Genomic DNA, 21,760 nt, shown 5'->3' with positions numbered 1-21,760 from the left:
CACTTCATGATTGTGTCCCACTTGTTGTTGATTCTTCACAAAAAATTACAGTTTTATATCTTTATGTTTGAGGCCTGAAATGTGGCAAAAGGTCGAAAAGTTGAAGGGGGCCGAATACTTTCGCAAGGCACTGTATATATATATAGTGTATGCTGTACACTATATATATATATATATATATATATATATATATATAGTGTATGCTGTACACTTTTAAACACAACTAGCTAATCTTTGAGGCTATTTGCCTGAAGCCCGCAGGATATTTGTGTCTGATGAAGCCAAAATCTATTATTAAATTTTTTTTTTTTTTTTTAAAAAGCTTCACTCCTACTTCTACTTGTTTATCCACTAAAGAAATATTAAAGTCAGTGTGACAGCAAACAACGAACCAAGCAAAATAAGCATGAAAATATGACCATTCATGCAGAAAGCAGAGGGAGCTGTGCGGGCCAGATGAAGGCCATGTCAGTAAATGCAAACCCTGCTGTGTACATCACAAACTATGCTGCATTAACTCCATCATCCCGTTCTCAATCCTTAGAAACTAAACCAGCTATTACATATTCAAGACTTCTTCTGATTTTGTTGCATCATGGGTTGATCTTTGTTTTTCAGAAGCTTCTCTACAGAGTTAGTAAAGAGGGTACAGAGAGGTGGGGAGTGTTAGGATCCTTCCCTTGCTCACTCTCTGCCAGTAGCAAAGAAAAGCACCCTTGGTCCTGCCCACCAGGCTCTGACCAAATCAATGCAACCTGAAGAAGCCTGATCCTCCCTTAAGATTTCAAAGGTATCCAGTAGATCCCTAAAGCAATTATAAAAGGGAGCAGATGGTGTATAAAAATAAGTGATGGTGTGAGCCACCAATATCATTCCATTTCCTTGAGGGAAGCTCAAGTGTGACCTGCAGAAAGAATGAATTTGAACTGAAAATCGATCTTCGCAGGACTGTCATTTCTCGCTTGCTTTTTTCAGTTTTTCCATCAAATACTGGTATCATTTGAAATGTGGAGCTTCCTTTTGACTAAGGATAACTAGAAAATCCAATCATCTTTGCACTCAAGACACTTTTTGATGTCTGCATCAAATATGTTTTTTTACTGGACCATTTTTTGTATTTGTCCTCTTTCTCTGCACTTCCGCCACGGCTAGATCCAAAATCACAGCTAACCTCTGAAGGAAAACATTTAACCTACTCCTTGTGAGAAAAGGACGTTTTCAATGTATTGCAATATAATCTGAGCGGTCTTTCCCTGTACAGTAATGTGTGAAAAAAACTCATCCTCCCACCTGCTCGTCTGGTTACCATGGGGTCTAGAGCTTTCAGTCATTCAGCCCCCCACCTCTGGAACTCTCTGCCCCACTACATTCAACACTCCACGTCCATAACCACTTTCAAATCTCACCTAAAAACTCATCTTTTCAGACAGACTTACTCTCTTTAATTATTTTTCTTTTTTTTTCACTTTTGCTTTGACTGTAATGACCCCACCCTTTTTCTTGTTCTTTTATTAATAGTATTATCATGATATTTTATTGCCTGTTTCTCTGATTGCTTGTTTAATGGATTGAGTGTTTTACTGCTGATTTTGTAAGGCGACCTTGAATGTTTAGAAAGGCGCCTATAAATAAAATGCATTATTATTATTATTATTATTATTATAAAAAAAAAGGGTAACACAGTGCGATTTGGATAATATGGGTATTAATGTTAGAATTGATTCTCATTCCGGTCCATTTTAATACTACCTATGAAAGTCATTTTTCAGCAATAGCCATTTAACCCTTGTATGGTGTTCGGGTCTGTGGGACCCGTTTTCTGTTTGCTAAAAGAAAAATGATGCTATTTATTATTTATTCTAACTTATATAACTTATTTTCAATGACGGTACACCCCCGCTACACATAATTACATATGAGGTGTAATAATTGTGTAATAATTGTAGGTGTTATGAAACTTAACGGTGTCCTCCTCCTAACTAGGCCTGCTGTGTGTGTGTGTTGATGTGTCTATGTGTCTGTGCATCTGTATATGTGCGTGTCTGAGTGTAGGTGTCTGTGTGCGGGGATGTTGTCTTTCCGCACCTGCTTTTCCCACACAAAGTTACAAAATTGTTACATTTCAAGCACTTTCACCTGTTCTGATTAAGTTCTAAGAAATAAGCACAAATAATGATCAAAAATATTGTTTCTATTTTTTTTAAACCTTTTTTATAACTGAATTTCCTTTTCTCACAAAAAACGAAAATGATCGTATGATCATAAATGCGATCTCACAGGGGTAAATGGCAAATAAATGATGTGTATATCACTGGTAATTGAGCTAAAGTAAACATCTGTTAAGTATTTTTACATAAATTGTTATGGCTGTATTGATTTAAAAGCCTAATAATGTGGTGGGTCCACCAGACCCGGGAACATTGGCTGTGTAACACAAATATGAACACCACACAAGGGTTAATGTATTTGCATTCGGTAATTGTCTCTCTGTATGCCGCTTTTCATTGTTGCTGGCTGAATCTGCCTTTCCCGTGCTGAATTTAAATTAGGTTTCACAAGAAACGATACATGCACGTAGTGTAATGGCTGAGATGTGAAGAGAAAAGCTGATTCATGTGTGTGTTACACTGCAGAGGACAACATTTGATCATGATCATACTGTACAAGGTCAGTACTACTGCATCATTTACTGTCTTCTTTTAGTCTTTTGTATTTAAACGTCTGTTGATGGCGCGCTGTTAATGGATAGATGAATTGCTCTTCCTCTGTTGCATTAGTCGCAAAAAACTGCTCTGACTCCGATAGCTGAGGTCTCCTTTTAAACAGAACTCTGGGGCCTATTATTAGTATTATCAAAATTCACTTTTCATGACCACCAACTGCCAAATCAACTGAAATATTAAGAATCATACCATTAAATAACCAAGATAGCTCCAGCTTTATGGGTTTTATTCAGCTGATTATTTTATATGTATTCCCTCTAGTTCATTTCTTTTTTCACAGTTTCAGGTTTGAAGAAGGAAACTGAAGGTTTTTATTGTTCCAATATTGACCACAAATGTGCCTTGATCCAGTGGCAGACATAGACTGGGTTTATGTGGGGTATACAGTTAAGTTATGTCTAATTAAGTTAAAATGCTTACATTGAAATAGTTTGAGAAACTTTGTGTATTAGTTCATACAGACATAGGAACAACAATATTGGCTATTCTGAAATACTGCTTTTAAAACAGGGCTCTTTTCAAGCTATAAATGTGTGAAGCATGAATCCAGTGAAACCAAAATAAATTCTATTTATTCCAGTAAGTTTTGAGTAGAAAAGAAACTTTAAAATTGAAAAAAAAAAAGCTTCTGGTATTGATGATCTATGTAATAAAGTGCGGAAATGTTTAAAGCACCTTATATAAAAGTAGTGTGCCTTTCATCAGGTTTAGATCAGTTATCAAAATATTCTGGCATCAACCTGTAAAGCATACATTCTTCCCTTCTATCATTAACAAAAGATCATATAAATATGATCTATACAGTTTTTAAGATTCCACTGTGTATATGCATTATATTTTCTTTTGTGTGTGAATAATCCCATCCAATTAGAGAGTACCTTTGTAAGTCTTCAGCAGGAAGCAGAATTATTGCTTCACAGAGAGTGCGCAGTCTCTTTGCACAATGTGATATGATGCTAAAAAAGATGCCCTCTGGGCTCACTCAGGAACGGTCACTTGCTGACTGAATGCAGTTTATCTGGCCTCTAGCGCTTTCCTCTCTTCCTTGTGGTGAAGGCACACTTGATACCGGGAGGAAACGTGCAACGCTTAACAACAACAACAGGGGAAAAAAAAGGCATTAGCCTTTGTGTGCTGAGATTTATTCTTAAATGAAAAAAAAAGTAATATTAAGAAATACATTTCTACTTTGCTACTATGTTGCCACACCTCCTGTAGTATTCTGTTCTCAGGCTTCAAACATGTTTTATTTACAACCAACTCTTTTGCATGAGAACTGATTGCCCTACAATGGAAGAGTTTACATGTAACCAAACTTTTATTGAGTCATCTCATTAAAGTCCTCTTCACGAGTGTGGGGAGACGAAGAAAATACCTTGTAGTCTCATTTTATCCTGATATCCTCTTTCATGTTCACTGATTACGTTCCTGTTATTTTCTCTGATCTACAAACTTTTAGTTAGGGCTGCTCGATTATGGGAAAAAATATAATCATGATTATTTTGGTCAATACTGAAATCACGATAACTTAACAAGATTACTCGTTGTCTTCTGCAAAGATGTTGCAATTATTGAAATAAAAAAACAGTGGAAAATGTTAAATAAATCAACAGTAAAAAAAAAACATACAACTGTGAAATTTGCCTTAATACATTTCCTATTGAAACTTTATTTTTTCATTCAGAACACAAGAGAAAATAAGAGCTTACTTGCAAAACGTAATGAGCTAAATAATTGTTTTTCTCGATTATTCTGTTTTTGTGATCACTGGGAGCCAAAATCATAATCACGATTAAATTTCGATTAATTGCACAGCCCTACTTTTAATGTCTCCTGTCTTAATTAAGTCGGTCTGCCTTTTGTCTAGCTTAGGGCCCTATTTTCTTTTTTTTTTTAAACTTTGTTTATTGAGCTTTTTTCACAACAGAACAAAGACATATACAAAAACATTCAGAACAGAGTTCCCACCCCAAGAAGTAGATAAATAAATAAAAATAAATAAATGAACAAATGAGTAAAGGGCCCTATTTTAACGATCTGAAACGCAAGTATGAAACGCAAAAAGCAAGTAGCTTTGTGGGCGGATTTCGGGCGCTGTTGCTATTATACCGGCGGGATAAATGAGTCTTGCGCCCGATGCAAATCTTAAATGGGTTGGTCTGAAGTAGCTAGGTGTGGTTTGGGTAGGAACCGAACGTCGATACTTTTATGGTATCGAAAAATCCTATGAGTATCGAAAAATTCTTTATCTTTCGGTGCCAAATTTCATTTTATTTATTTATTTATATTACATTTATATAGCGCTTTATCATAGACACTCAAAGCGCTTTTGGGGGTAGGGGGGTGGGGACTGCTCTCTAACACCACTAATGTGTGATGGGTGATGCACGGCAGCCATACAACGCCTTACGACGCCAGAACGCTCACCACACATCAGCTAGTTAGGGAGCGGGAGGGAGGGAAACATATTTTTAGTGGTGGGGGAAACCGGAGAACCCGGAGAAAACCCACGCAGACACATGCAAACATGCAAACTCCACACAGAAAGGCCTGGATTCGAACCCAGAACCTTCTTGCTGAGATGCCACAGCACTAACCACTGGGCCACCGTGCTGCCCTTTTCCTGGTCAGTGGCGGAATTGTTTTCTGAAACTGCAAAATAGCACCAGGTAACGTTTGCGCCGGAACACGCCTCCTCTTTTCGCTGAACCACCCCCGGGAGCGCAAATACATTCCCTAATTTACCGACGTGCGTCTGTGGAGGGAAAAGTCCGATGTGCGTGGGGTGCAAAATAGGAATGATACATGCGTCGGTGTACAAAGGCAATTGCGCTGAGTGCAAGATAGGGCCCTTAGTGTTAAAACAATGTATTTTTTTTTTACTTTGGTCACTGTGAGTGAGACCTTTTGTTCAGAGCCCAAGGCCTGCTCCAGCATTTTTCAATAGTTTGAGCAGACCGTATAGGGTCAATGCAATTCTACACAGAGGGCACTTTGAGAGCAAAATTGAGAAGCTAGATCATGTAGAATCTGTGCTCTTGTAAACAATGAGTTTGCATGCCTGCCATCTTTGCACCCATGGGCGTGCTGGTCTTACAGGGAGGTGTGTTCAGGTGAATTCTTGACGTATTGCTATCTTATGGCAGCGGGAAGTGATCGTGCCATTGACCAACAAAAACCTGGTCTAAAGTCAATAGCGCAGCAATTCATTGTTATTTTAACAGCGCATTAGTAAAATGTGCCTAGGCTCGTAAACAGCATGCACACACTATGCTTGATACACACACGCAGGGAAGCACAGCAGCACACAAACATGCAAAAGATTACAAATAAAAATATTACGGTGCAAATCCGCCATCATAATAGCAATGCGCCAAGGTACAAACGCCCCTGGCTTTTAAAAGGAATGGGAGATGACACTCTGATTGGTTTATAGCATCTTACGCCCAAAACACACCTATGAATTAATGAAGACACTAAGTACAACCCTTTTGAACCAGGCGTCCGGACCCTTTTTTTCGCCGTCAAACTAGCAAAAGTGGATTTGGACACGCCTTAAACACACCTGCAACAGGCGCATCATGCCGTGCACTTACATCGTTGAAATCGGGCCCAGAAACTTTTATATATTGATTGAATGTCTTCTCAGCTTTTGCCTTCTGTAACCTTGTATTCAACCAGAAAACTAATTCTGGTCAGAGAGAATTCCACAGCTCCTTTTTTTTTTTAACCTTTATTTATCCAGGTAAGTCGATTGAGAACAACTTCTCATTTGCAACGACGACCTGTCACATTCACACAGTTACACATTCATACCTGGAAGCTGCCCAGCACAACCACAGTCTGATCTGCTGGCCACTGAGCAGCTCCACTGGAGAGGTTGGGGTTAAGGGCCTTGCTCAAGGGCACCTCAGTGGTGGTAATAGAGGGAGGGACACTGACCCCACCCAGATTTTATCCAGCAGTCTGGGGATTGAACCGACGACCTCCTGGTCACAAGCTTGCTTCTTTAACCTTTAGGTCACCACTGCCCCTTCTGTCTCCACTGTGCAGTGATTTTGAACTCATCTGAACCAGCCACTGAATTGTACTTGAGAGAACTATTTCTTTCCCAGAGGGTAGGAAGATAGTGAGGAACAACAATAACTAATCATAAGTAAAAACCAAAACCCTCTTTACTCTTGCACCCGTGTGGTCTCTTTGACCTGACAGCCTTACAGCTTAAAAGATAAAAATCGCATGGCTGGCCTCGAGTGTACACTTATTTAATAGTTTTTTTTTACCTATTATCTTCATTTCACATTCCTGACAACCATTTTCTAAAGCATCCTTTGACATTTTACATTAACTCATATCTAAAGGGATTCTGTCATTAACGGAAGGAGGAAGTTATGACTGCACACATTTTACTGTAGAGAACACTGGAGAAAAAGTTGATTTTGTGCATTTCTGATATGTAACTCTACTCTGAGTGAAAAACATACTGGTCTTTATGGAGTCAGGAAAACAAAAACTGCATGAAAGAATTGTCAAGCCTATAAACATATATGGTCAGGCAACCACGTTCCAAGTCCATTTCACTGGGTTTATGGCTCTGCTGGATTTCTATCCACAACTGCTGTTCATTTCTCCCCACTTCACCCTGGAATGATGGAGAAACAGTGACCCAGACAGAGTCAGGACAGAACAGACAGACATACAGATAGAGGAGGCCTGTTTTGCTGAGTGGGGGCCTGCTGCATGCTGGGCCAGGTAATGGGCCCATAATGGGCTTTTAACAGCCGCACAGCTGACGGTGGTGTTTGCCCTTCAGTGGAAAAGCAGTGCAAACAGGAAGTGCCGCACAGAGACATCCCCAGACGCTGGACAGGCTGGGATGAGTCATGACGCCTGCTGATGACAACTTCACCAAAACAGGCTCCGATTAAGCACAACTGACCTGTCCGTCATAAACCACTCACACTGTGCCAATTAGGTGGAAATTCCTATATTTTATTTTGCCTGACCCTGAATCAACCTAATTGTGCTCAATTATTTCAGCCTTGGTGCACAAGTAAGAGAAAGGTTTAAAATGTATCCTAACAGCAATGTGCCCTCAGAAAGAGTGAGAAACTGATAAGAAAAGGCTATTTTTACACACTATCAGAAAGCAGTGTTGACTGAGCAAAGAACCAGTTAAACATTAAGCATCAAAGTGGAATCTACATCGCTTTGTGACCAATAACTATCAAAAGAAATGCACATTACGATAGAGCTTTGAAATCCATTTACCCCTCTGACAAACCATAATCAAGACAGACTGCTCTTTAAGTTCAGCCTCTAAGGTTTCGCTAAGCTTCACGCATCTTCATTTACCAGATTCATCAATCTAAAACCAAGCTAATTATTTCTCTTCAGGTCAATAACATTCACTTTGAAGCAAACTTCATAGAAAACCTAGCCTGGGTAAACCCTGACGACCTTCCGGCAAATCTTAGATTTGCTCTGCAGGTCAGTCTGGCGAAGAGCCCATTCAAACCCATTTCCAATGTCCTCAAAATTGAGGCACCAATCACAACCGCTGAGGCGGGCTTTACACCAATCACAACCGTTGAGGCGGGCTTTACGCGACGAGGATAGCGCAGCGACGGCGAGCAGCTTTTTGTTTACATTCAACATGACGGCTACCGAAGCCGTGCTTCACCATGACCAGGGACCGGCAGGTCAGTCTGACATATGCCGATTTTATACCGGTCAATGCTATAATTAACTGACAACAGAAGTTATACGAGATAACAGTTCTCGCACGCGACGCTACCAACGGACAGAGACACTGTCTTTCTCCTTTCTCTCAACTTCTCCGCCCGTGGCGTGCACCATCGGTGTGAAGCGTTGTCCGCCGCTTATTCTTGCACATGTAGGGAGCCTCGTGAATTAACCTGCAACATATCAGCTGTTTGGAAATTCTTCAGCGTGTGTGCAGAAGATAACAAGTTTGCAATATGCAACACCTGCAAGGAGAAAGTAGGACATGGAGGGACGACACCAAAAACCAGAATCACATTTTTTTTGTTGGATGTGAAAAGCGTCACCCGGATCGTTGGTCTGATTGGTTGAAGGACTATCCAATGGCACCCAGAGGTATTTGAGTGGCGTCCGTTGGTGACGGCCCTCTGGAAATGAACTGTCAATGAACCTTTCCCAGACCCACTCTCAGTTACAGCTGAGAAGGGTCTGGTGTTAACCAGGCTATAGAAAACCTGAATGAGCGTGGCAGATATGGAGGTCAGATCACGTTGTAGTCTGCGGCTTAACTCCCATTTCAAAAGAGATCGCCACTTAAACCTGCATCCTCATTCATTCGTGTTCTCTTCATGAGCTGCCAGAAGCATCTGCGTGTGTGCGTAAGCTGAGGTCCAACAAGAGACTTTCCGGTTTTGTTCCGTCCTCCACCACGTGCCATACCATACCGGGAGTGTCTCAGAAGTGGAGCGTCTTGCTGCCAGACTCGCAGATTATATTGTTTCCACAAGTACTTTACCGAACAAGCACATGTTTATTAAGCTAGTATCGACCTTAAACTCCAAGCACTCCTGCAATTGAACTCCAATCCTTATCTTTTTTGGTGTTGGTAAATTGATTGATACTCTTGCTGTTTCACTTCCTGCCCGGCTGTCCGAACGCCCCACAGCTCACGTGAAAATAGACATGGCGCGTATCTTTAGCGGAGTGGAGCGCATGGTTGAAAAGGGTTGTACTTAGTGTCTTAATTAATCGTAAGTGTGTTTTGGGCGTAACATGCAATAAACCAATTAGAGTATCATCTCCCATTCCCTTTAAAAGCCAGGCACGTTTGTACCTTGGCGCATTGCTATTATGATGGCGGATTTGCTAAGCAGGAAGGAGAGATTTTCAGGATAAGAAACTGATCTGCTCGTGCGTGAAGTACAAGCGCGTGAGTAGATCATAACCCAATACTAATTCACATTTTAATATTTTTATTTGTAATATTTTGCATGTTTGTGTGCTGCTGCGCATCCCTGTGTGTGTAAAAAGCATAGTGTGCACAGTGCGCACGAGTCTAGGCGCATTTTACTAATGTGTTGTTAAAATAACAATGAAATGCTGCGTTATTGACTTTAGACCAGGTTCTTCTTGGTCAATGGCGCAATCACTTCCAGCTGCCTCAATATAACAATATGCCAAGAATGCACCTGAACACACCTCCCTGTAAGAGCAGCATGCCCATGGGCGCACAGATGGGCGCAGGTGCATTTGTTATTTAAATCGATGTTGGCGCTGGACGGGAAATTGACAACGGTGTCTGTCTTAGCAAAGACACTTGCTTTGGGCTTTGAACTGCACCAGGTGCAAGATAGGGCCCTCAATGTCCGATCATTTCATGTCTGTGACTGGTAACCATGTCGTCCTCAAAGCAAGAAGTAATTGTGTGTTGTGTGGGTGGTTTCTTTGAAGTATCACTTGTGTCAGTGGTGGATCCTCTATGTCTGCTTCATGCTGATCAATGACAAGTGTTAAACACAAGGAACTTCAATTAGCTGCGTATCAAGTAGCAGATCAGATCAATCGGACGAAGCCTCTGCAAGGTTCAACTTTTTCCTGACGATAATAGAGCATCAGTGAGAACAGCGGATAGTCACAGAGGTGGCTATCTGGTCAAAGTTTCCCTCTGCACAAGGAGGCATGATTACATACTAAAACAATCTTCTGTGACGGGACATCAATATAGACACACAAATCCAATCATGCGTGCATGCACGTACGCAAACACATCGACAAACGCACTGCAGCAGGTCTGAGAAATTGGTTTTGCATAATATCAATATTGACCTTTCTTTGAAAATCAGTCATCTGGTGCATCCACCCTCTGATGCAGTTTGAATGATTTCGTAGTTGTTGTATAATAACAATCGATACTACATTGACTGTGTAATAGAAGACCCGAACTGATAGAAAAGACACAATCAGATCAGATTCCTCCATATGAGTATACTGTATTTTGATGATTTATGTTTGATCGGAGAGGATATTTGTTTGTGGGCCCTTTTCCCAAGTCATTGCATAATATAATGTGCCATATCATTGATAAACACAGTACAGAAATGCCAAAAGTATGCCATTTATAATAATGATAAAACTTTGATCTTTGACGGACAACCCTCAATCATATTGTTGACAGTAGGGCTGCTCCCTCTTAGTCGATTAGTCGACTAATCGCTCGTTTTGGTCTTAGTCAACTTAGTCGATTAGTCATGTTTTATGCTTTTTTCATGCTGAATGACTTATTTCCAAGAAACGTACGAGCACATCTCTGGTAAACACAATAATTAAAGTGGTGCTTTTGCATGACTCTTTGCGGAGAAACTCAGATTTACAGATCTGTCGATTAAATCAACTAATCGATTAGTCGATACAATTGAATGATACAATTGTTAGTCGACTAAGAATTTCTTCAATCGAGCACAGCCCTAGTTGACAGCACTTCACTACTTGAGCAAACATTAGCTTACTACCGTTTGCTAAGCTTAGCAGCTCAAAAACCTAGAATTCCCAAATAGGCAACCTCTTACAGGCCTTTCTGTGTGGTGTTTGCATGTTTGCGTGGGTTTCCTCTGGGTGCTCCGGTTTCGTCCCACCACAACATGAATGCCGGTGGGGGGGGGTTTGATCATGCACAACTAAATAAAACATGCAAGAATCAAATCCTCCTTTCAATACCATGGATATAGTGCCACTCGGCCAGGCATGCCAAACACATTAACTTCAATATTCAATAGAAAATAATCTCAACATGAAATAGCACAACGTGGCGGCAACATAAAACACAACGCTTTCAAGCGGGAAAGTGGGAGTTCACTTCGCGGCGAAAACAAGATACTTTTACCCAGGAAACGCTTGTTCGTTCCAAACCACGATCTTTTTCCGAACTGAACTTGTCATTTTGTTGCCTAAACTTAACTGTCATCGCCGCATGATGCTCACGTTTTCTGGCTACACTCCACTACCATGGTCGCTGAAAGGGCCGTCATCTGGTGGTGTCTGTACCCGGCTCACAGTCACCTATTGGCGGTTAAACAACTGCTGCTGGTAGCCGGCGTCCCAGAGCTCTGTAGCGGCTAAATACAACCAGCAACTGCCGCTCGGATGTTATTGTTTTATGGCACTATGTGTTCACGTTACAGCGTTTTACTTAGTTTAAAATATTTCTATTTTAGATATATAATATATGGTCTATTGCTGAAGTAGTATTGATCACTTTGAGGGGAAGATACATTTTTATGGTCTACATGAGAGATATGTAAACCAGAAAAGGGAAAATTCCATGCAATCCCCCCCGGAAAATCGCATAACTCTTGCCAGTCCTGTAATGCCAGTATCTAAGTCAAGAGCTTGCTCTTGACTTAGATACTGGCATTACAACAGGAGTTGGTTCCCGTGTGTCGGACAATGGCTGCCCACTGCTCCTAATTAGTTAGAGAACAAATTTCACTGCACATTGCACTGTGTATGATTGTGTGTGACAAAAAAACGATTTCTTCTAAGATTTATTAAACGTTTAAATTGCTCACTATCTGCCAGTGTTAGCCATTTACTTGAGAACTACTAAGCTAGCTGCCACTTTTTGAGCAGACGACGCAGTCCACTCTCTCTCCTTACAAACCTCAAAATCTTTCCACTAAACAATCTTTGGCCAGGTTAAATAGTACAGATACAGGCATGCAGAGAGCATATTAGTCAGACATTAGTTCCATTTTGTGGTTTGGCCAACCCACAAAATTGGCGTTGATTAGCTAGATTATTTCTTTGAGCTTGTAATAATAATTGTAATGATTTGAGTTATAGCCTTATGATTAAGCCCTAGTAGACGCTGAATCTACCTACATTTTTTAATCATCTCTGGGGTTTCAATTACATTTCATCTGTTGTGAAGGGTCAGTGGCGATTCTGCCCTGTGAAGAAAAGGGAATTGTTTTAACTCTTAAAAACAGCTTTTGAAAGCCAAATACTCTTGGATATCTAACCCTTTAATAAACAGACTAAAAAAGCAGTTACAAGCTATTATGCAGTGTGCTGTAGCTACTTTAGTCAGTACCATGGCCAAATCCTTCCCCTCTCTTGCATTTCACCTCACCTCGCCCTGAAAACAATCGAGACAAAGAAGGAAGAAAACAGACGCCCTTGTCTTCCATTCCCTAACTCTTGAACACTCTTCCTAGACAAATGTGGTCAATGTCTTGAGGGAGTTAAAGGAGCTACAACGCCAAGGGTTTTATTCAGAATGAACAACGAACTTGCCTTCATACCTATCATTATTACTTTGCGTAATTACATTTTTGGCATACCACCATGTCCCAACAGGCAGCTATAAGAAGCTAACACACTGTAAGACAGTGATGTTTGGCTCCAGGCATCTGGCCACAGCACATATTGTTTATGAGGAAAAAAATAATTTCCTTCACCCTGGAAGGTTGCATCTTCATTCTGCTCCTATTATCATAGTTGAAGAGAGCCAACGGGAAGCCTCAGAGACACTGATGGTTTCATTCAAGGTGGCAAAAAAGACATTTTGAGATGTTGATTTCATTGCAAAGGTCTCCGAACTCTTGACTGAGCTTTTTCTGTTGTATTATTTTATATAGCTTGATCTGTTATGCATGCAGCGTGCATAAATTACAGTATATATCCCAGCAGAAAATCCAATCAGATTTGGCCTTGATTTTTCCTCCTTAAAAAAAGAAGAATTCAGAAAATTTGCACAAGCAATTGCAATTTTCTTCTGGCCTCATGTTATCCCCCTTATCCTAATTTGTAAAAGCATCTTGCATTGAAATCAATCAACTTAGTGCCAACACACTATGTCCTTATCTGCTGAGTTCCAGTATTACAAAACTAACTCCTGCCTTGTAACTCCAAACATATCACAATGGATGTGACAGGGGGAAACACATCCGTCTGAGATGTTCTCACTATGAGGAATGGTTGGCCTTCACAACCCACGAAGTTCCACTCATCAGGGTAACTGCTAACTTTTCACAAGCCACTCCAATTGGAGTGAGAATGCTCACTCCAAACAAATGTTACGTCGAAGGATTAGCAGCTTCTGAGCCAGTGTTGTGAAGCAGAAGCCTTTCATTGTTGCCTCAAAAAAACTGATATTGAGTCAAGATAGCGGAGTTAAAAAGGAGCTACAATGCCGCTGTGGATTTAAGGCTCAAGTCATTCCAGGATCTATTGATTTTTTGATAAAACATTTCAGTGCTTCCCTCTGTGCTTTATGACTCTAAATGACCTCAGAAACTACCACAAAATCTATAGTTCATTCAATGATACACTTTTATGGACAGAAAAGTCCTCTCCAGCCTCAGCTATGATATCTCCAGTTCAAAATAAGCTTTTTAAACAAACACTTGTGTGACTGCATATTTATATACACTGTGCACCAATGCTCCTCTGCAGTAAGCCTACACATGCAGTAGAAGACATAATATTGATGGTATTAGAGTTTCTGAGTGTCTGCTCAATAATGGTGGATATTCCTAATTGTGCTCAATACTAACTCTCTTTTATACACTAAATTAAGCAGCCAAAAGGATAAGTACATGTATATCACTTGTTGTGTGTCCGTTGGTTTTTAATAGGAAAGCCTGACCAACACTGGGAGTTTAGTGTGATGTCAATATGCATATCAACTGAAATTCAAGATTTTCGCCCCTTACCAAAGACTTCATCATGTGATTCAGGTTCTGCTGCTACTGCTGCTGCTGCTGTTGCTGTCTGCTCTGCTACAGGTTCAGGTGATGGAGCCTTTAATAGGAACACAAAAACAGAATGAAGAGGTGAGGCGCCATGGCAACGGAGCAAAGGCAGACCAACACAGAGAGAAAAAAAAAAAAAAGAGAGAGAGAGGGGGAAAAAAAAGAGAAAAAAAAAAAGAGAGAGAGAAAAAAAAAAAAAAAAAAGAGAGAGAGAGAGAGAGAGAGAGAGAGAGAGAGAGAGAGAGAGAGAGAGAGAGAGAGATGAGCTAAACCTATTTAGGCTTCATCATTACAGCAGAATTATGCTCAGACTCATTCATTTAACATTAAAAAGAAGGTGCTACACTTTGAATCGCTGTCAATGTCTAATTAGTCATATTCATCTGGATTTTAGACAGGATTCATTCTGTAAAGTAGACTACACAAGTACATTTGTACTTGGGATTGTTGTGTAAAACTATTAATTATTTACTTATTTATTTATTGATTTTCCTCAGCGCCACCGGTTATTCTCCGTCCTCACCTAGTTGCCTTTTAGCACGCTAACAGCACTACTCCCAGGTTCCACCCAGACAATAAGCGGGCGATGGAGCTCTTACTGTACACCTGTCCTGCAACACCTACAGGAAAATGTGGAAGTATGCTTGTTTTTTACGTTTTCAATGTAGTTTGGACTGGAAATAAAGCTATTTGATTAATAGCTGTATTATAGGTTTGAAATCCTCAAAACTTTCAAAAGATAAAAAAAAAAGGTTTAAATTACTTGCCACACTATTAATATTTTTGAAATAAACATAGTTACTCTTTATATTCCATATGTATATTTGTTTATGTCCTTTGTTTATGTCCTTTTATGTATATATATTTTTTTATATGTGTTGTGTAAATGTATTTTAAGTTTGGTTTCTAAATAAATGAATTATGTTTTCATCATAAATGTGCATGTTAAGTAAGTCTGAAAGGATAGCATGGTGTCAAAATGAGGCAACAGGTCAAGATCAGATAAGTCTATCAATAATCGACAAGTAAATCCATACTTGAGACTGCCTTCTCGAGTCCTTGAGGTTGATAGGCTACGGTAAGCATGTGCAGAGACTGCACATAAGAAATTCAAAAGGTAAACTCAAACCAGATGATAGTGGTTACTGGTACAGTGAATAACTAGTCCCTTGTGTCAGCTGGGTCAAGAGCTGTGAATATCTCCTTCAGAAGTTGATTTGGGATCTTGATACAAATTCTGTGATTTAATTAAAATGTTTTGCATCGTGATCACATCTGTTTGAAATCCCATTAGTTGCTAGTAAAAAAAAAAAAAACTAAAAAAAAAACTCACCAATAAACATTTCCAGCAGGCGGTTGTTTATTACAATGTCTCGCTTCTATGTTGATGTATTTACTTTGGTAGTAGATTTTGCCAGTACAGAGCTGCTGCTTGTATTGAGGTAACATAAAGATTAAATTAGATTCAATCTTTGAATGGAAACAACATACACCTGTTTTATCAGGCTTTCCAGATATTCAGACAAATTAATCCCCCCTATAATTAAAGGTGCTGTAGGTAGGATTGTGAAGATCCAGGACTTAGCCAAAAAATTTAAACATCGACAACTTTTCAGTCCCTCCCCCCTTTCAGGTAAAGCCCAAAATGGTCTCCTAAGCCCCTCCCTCCACGAGGGAGAATGAATGAGCGTGCATGAGCAGTGATTGACACGCAGTTAGACACCTCCGGCCCTGATTTGGTGTATCTGAACAGGGAGCGGTGGATTTTTGCAAATCACACTACATGCTGTAGGTGGTGCCAGAGGAGCCTGATTTTGTTTAAATGACCTGCTTCTTGTAGTTCTACTCAAACATATGGTCAGTTTCAGCAAATATGACAGAAAGTTAGTTTTATAAGTCTTAGCTACTGCACCTTTAAAATCAAGTCCCTATGGCATGCTCATTTCTTTCTATAGCTAATTATAACAAGTACAGTTATGTTTCTATGTTTTGGTTTCAAATGAACTACATATCTGCATTTGATAATCCTCACACTTTAAAAATCCTCTTATTGACTTCCTCCTCCCTGACGACAATGCACACTCATATCCCCAGCTTCCACTTCCGAGTGGGTTTGCCAACATGGGGGATCAACACAGGCGTTCAAAACCTGTGGGCACATTGCTCACCATGACACGAGCACACAGAGAAGTGAAACTGGGACACAGTCCTGTGAGCCGAGGCGAGGTAGACAAGTGTTGTGAGTAAGCACTTACCGATGCAAATCAAAAGGGTCAACAAAGTGCCAAGCTTTTGAAATTGTATTTGTCCATTCAATTATTTGAACAAATTATGTAAATTTGTTTTGATATAAAGAGATTCAGATTCAATTAACAGGCTCAGTACTAAATTCAGATTGGATTACATACAAACAAAAATCATATCTTTAAAGAGCTTAAAAGTAATAGTCCACATTTCAATAGAGGGTGATTGCTATCCTAACAATTAGGCAACATCGGCCTCGTGGCATTACTTGTACTCCGACTCGCGAATTTAAGAATAAAAATATGATTATCAAATTTCTTTTGACTTGAAAAGGTTTTCAAATTAAAGAGACCTCCAGAGGTTTCTTTAAGACCCTGAAAGACCCTGTTTGAAGTGGGCGGGTCACAGCTGGAAAAAGGTAATAGTACGCATTTCTGTGCACCAATCAGGATTTAGCAATATTTGAATCAAAATCTGATGACATTTGGTGCGTTGTCTGGCCACTGTCAATCAAATCTGATCAACACACACACACACACACACACACACACACACACACACACACACACACACACACACACACACACACACACACACACACACACACACACACACACACACACACACACACACACACACACACACACTTCTGATGAAGCACAATGTAGTTTTTCAATGTTAAACTCTGAATAAATAATACTTTAATCAAAAAAGCAACAATCAAAAACACATTATTTAGTCATGAATATTAAACGTAAAAACGTACATGTTTAGAAACTACGTTTTCAGGGGGATTTAAGGTTTGATACATATGGGTCCTGATTGTTTTTCAAATTTGTGAGAATTAAACTTAAGAACACTCTAAAGAGAGAGAAAAGTTCTTCGCTGAGTGTGAGCAATATGTCACATTTAACTTACACCTTACACCAATGTGTAGGAGGAAAGTTCAAGAGCAGCTCTCAAGTGATGAGATGATTAATCACAGCCAATCAGAGACTAGGATTAACCCTACATCGGCCATTCAAAATGCACATTTTTGAATAGGTTTGTTTTATCTGTATACAATCCTCAATATCTCCGGTAGCAATTAACATATAAAATTAACAACAATCTAATACATCTAGAATATACAAATAGGGACGAAATAATAGACATTTGGCTGAAATGTCAACAAAGAAAATTCTGCTGTACATCTGGGAAATCATAAGGAGAATTCAGAACTACATTGACAGGTGCGGACAATGAAGATGTACAGTATTATTGTTGGTTGCACCCTTGGTAAATGCAAGAAAATAAACTGTCTTGGTGCAGCATTGCATCTCTTCATCGGAAGTTTGATATGGAAGGAGTTAAGAAGTGAAGGATTTTAAAGTCAAAATTTTCTGTGGCATCTGAGATAATGAAAAATAATGAAAATAACACAACAGGTGTCGAAGGCTAGTCCAAAGTCCCTCAACCAATGATTTTAAAGCAAAAACAGAGCAAGAGACAGACACAGAGAAAGCAAGGCAGAGAACGAAGACGCATTGCATTAGAATTGTTGTGCATTTATAAAGCTTACATTATCACTACATTCCCACAGAAATATACTAATATGAACAGTTTTTTGCTCCTTTATTTTTATTTGACAATTATTTTAGGCATTTTAAAAGGAATCTTTGCCTCAAACACCTTGTTTCTAACCCTGCTGGATGACATGTATTACATGAAGGAAGAAGAGTGGAACAAGATTGAGGGTTCTATTTCCATGAAGATCACAGTCAAGTGTGCTCTGCCCAGTGAGCGTGCCAAGTGCACTTTTGGTGAACCCCATTCTAAAACGTAACCCAAACAATCTCATGTCACATCGCATTGCTCATCACAGCCTCACGTCTTACTGTGTTATAATCAGGGATATCGTATACAGTATCCTACACTTTTAAAAATCCCAAAAATAACTACACTGTTGTCCTTCACTGTATACTGTATTCTCATTAATGCATGGAGAAAAAGTGGAAGAGAAAAAAAATATGTGGGCTTAAGTGGACCTGCCAAGGGCAGCAGCTGTCAGCATGACTTGTCACACCTACTCACCACTGGTGGCTTATTAAATATCGGTCTTGTTAAGCAGAACCTCTTTTTTAGGTTGGTGTGGAACAGTGAAGCATCAGCTGACTCTGGGGCATGTAAAGGAGATCAGAGAAACAGCTCAATTAGGATCACACTTGCCAATTATTCCTGTTTTCCACAGAGCCTCCTGCTGTTCTCTGCCTTCACCTACCTAGTACTATTTCCAGGTTCCATCCAAGCGGGTAATGGAGCTCCTACACCTGTCCAACAACGCCCACAGAATAATGTGAAGCCAATGTCTAAGTGAACGCTAAATGTTGTCCTTGTGAAAACTCCAAATACACTGATGTGATGGAAATAAAAAAATATTGCTTGAATTTGCCGTCCACTAATCACCTAAAGGCCTTCCTTGAACAGCAACTGTCCAATCATAGCTTAGAAACCAATAAAAGGCACTATCGAGACGTGTAGCAATCCGTGTGTTAAAGCAGTGTGCATTGGGTTGCAGTAACCCCCATTTTCCACCAGGCGTGTCCGCGCTGCATTCCGCTCCGCTCTGCTAAAGATCAGACAACCGGGCAGGAAGTGGTGAAACAGCAAGAGCCAAACCCGGTTTCTCAGACTGGCACACTCAGCCATGGTGGTTACTGCCTCAGCTCCACTGTGATCCACTCCTGTGATCCCCGCTCAGTACTAGGGCACTGGATGAGGGTTCGATGTGCCTAAGTACTCTTTACTTTGGAGTCGTGAGAGGGGAAGAAGAGTGAAGCCTTTCAGTGCTTGGCCAATTTGACACTTTCAAAAGAAATCCTCTTCCCATCTGTGGTTCTGTGAGAGCTGTGCCTTTCAGTGTTTCATCCTGTCCAAACCTCAGATATGGATGGGATCATCTCACCCTTTCACTGAGGTATAAAAAGCATGAGACACAGTGGGACTCTAGAAACAATGTAGGACTTCCTTCAAAAGGCCAGTTTTATACTGTTCTAATGTTCATCAAATGTTAAGAGGACAAACATATCTCTTACATTCATCTGTTATGTAGAGCTGTCAGGAAGTTATTAAATTTACCTAATGAGGACCAGACTGCCATAAAGGCATAAAGATAACATTTAGAAATTACGCAGTTAAAGCCTTTCTTAAACTCAGATTTTGCAAGTCTGTGGTCGTTGAGAGAGAACCAGAACGTTATAGTTTTTCATAAAAAAGAAGAAAACTGACATACAATATTCCTACTGTGAAGCAAATATCTAGCCTGGATGCCAGCCGAACTTAGCCCCGCCCACAAAATTCGAGGTCGGGAAGTTCACATTCTGACTAGAATCTGAGTAGGACCACGTCAGGCTAGCAAATATCCTGATATACATGATAATTCAAAGGCAAAACAGTAGCACATAATATTTCACAAATAAAGAATGAGGAATAAACAGATTTATGGCCCTGTCGTGATTAGAGCCTGACCGATAAAGGATTTTTAAGGCCGATATTGATACCAATATTTGGGGATTTAAAAATCCGATATTCTGATATATCGGTCGAGATAGATAGATAGATAGATAGATAGATAGATAGATAGAGGTATATATATATATGTATATATATATATATATATATATTTTTATTTTTTTTAACCCGGAAACGCGTAACAAAACATAAACAGATTTCCCTAACATTAGTTATTTGTAGTAATTTATGAGTCCTCACTAAAATAATATGATAATGCAGTTTTAAAATTGTCACAACAGAACAGAGGAACATCAAACTATATCAAAGTTGTGATAAATAAAACTTAAGATATGAAACTTAAAGGGTTAAACACGAGTGTTGCCAACAGGGATGTTGCAGAGCGCCCTCTGGTGGACAAACTATGCAACACCAACACTCAGAACATGGTTGAAGGGTGTTTCGTCTGTTTTTATTTTATTTTTTAAATATTCATTTTATCGGCCATTATAAATAAAGATAGTTTGGAAAATGCATAACATCAGCCGGGCTCTAGTCGCGATGAATATTTATCATTAGCACATTTTTGTCCAATGACTAAAATCAACAAAAAATGTGTAGGCAGCCTAAAGCCTTTATACATACCTTTTTAGTCCATGGACTACACTATTAAAATAATAATTGTTGGCATGATTTTATTGATCATGTTTCAATGTTAAACATACACAGTGAATCCTTAGGATTAACTGGACCTGTGGATGGCTACCTTAGTGACTACCTTACCTATAGACCAGTAAGCATTTCATTCATGTGTTTTTTTTCCACAAATAGGCTGCTTTATTTATGTAATCATATGTTGGATTCATGTTAAGACATTTTCGTTTTTGTTTTGTTTGTTTTTTTAACAAAACATTTGGTGGCCCCCATGCAGTAACTCTGAGGACCCGCTACGGGTCCCGGACCCCCTGTTGAAGATCTCTACAACAGAGTACAAATCTGAACAGACTTGAGGTGAGAAAAGTGTCATTTATGATTCAGATGTGGACAGATATCACGCAGAGGAACAGAAGAGACCGGAACACGCCTGCTGGGCTGGTCACAACTCATATAAGGCTCTAATAATTGGGTACAATGGTAGAGCTGAAGCCTGGTGGTCTGCTGGCTGAGCCTCAAGCTCCCTCATCTGGAGACTTTGCTCTTCAATTCAGTAGTTTCAGTGATAAGACTGTGTCACAATCAGGCACAAAGAAGGATCGACAAAGAAGGATCTTATCGTGAAGTTTCACTTTAAATGTGAATCGAAATATGATCAAGAAAAGAGAGGCTGGTGCTCGATGAATTAAAAACACCTATGCCTTCACTCACTGCTGTGAGAGAGTGAGGTCAACACACATCACTTGACATTACTTGGCATTTAAAGAGTTTCAAGGGTGGCTTTTCTGTTTTTAAGGCTTCCCAAAACCAAAAACACAATCAAAGTGTTAGGATTGGTGTGTTTATCTGCTCCATCCAGAGTTTCTGCAGTTTTCACCGAGTCAAATTTAAGGC

General features: G+C 39.8%; 1 protein-coding gene across 1 annotated transcript in view; it reads right to left on the bottom strand.

The window, feature by feature from the left end:
• The window catches only part of mbpb (myelin basic protein b), a 61,567-nt gene that overhangs the window by 14,720 nt on the left and 25,087 nt on the right, over positions 1-21,760 (bottom strand). The window contains exon 3 of the mRNA XM_039805415.1: positions 14,441-14,528. Within this exon, the coding sequence (XP_039661349.1) occupies positions 14,441-14,528 (88 nt within the window). The remainder of the gene's footprint in view (positions 1-14,440; positions 14,529-21,760) is intronic.

Source organism: Perca fluviatilis, chromosome 7 (assembly GCF_010015445.1).
Source record: "Perca fluviatilis chromosome 7, GENO_Pfluv_1.0, whole genome shotgun sequence".
Taxonomy (NCBI): domain Eukaryota; kingdom Metazoa; phylum Chordata; class Actinopteri; order Perciformes; family Percidae; genus Perca; species Perca fluviatilis.
Note: the sequence above shows the minus strand (reverse complement) of the source record. Positions and strands in the feature narration are given on the sequence as shown.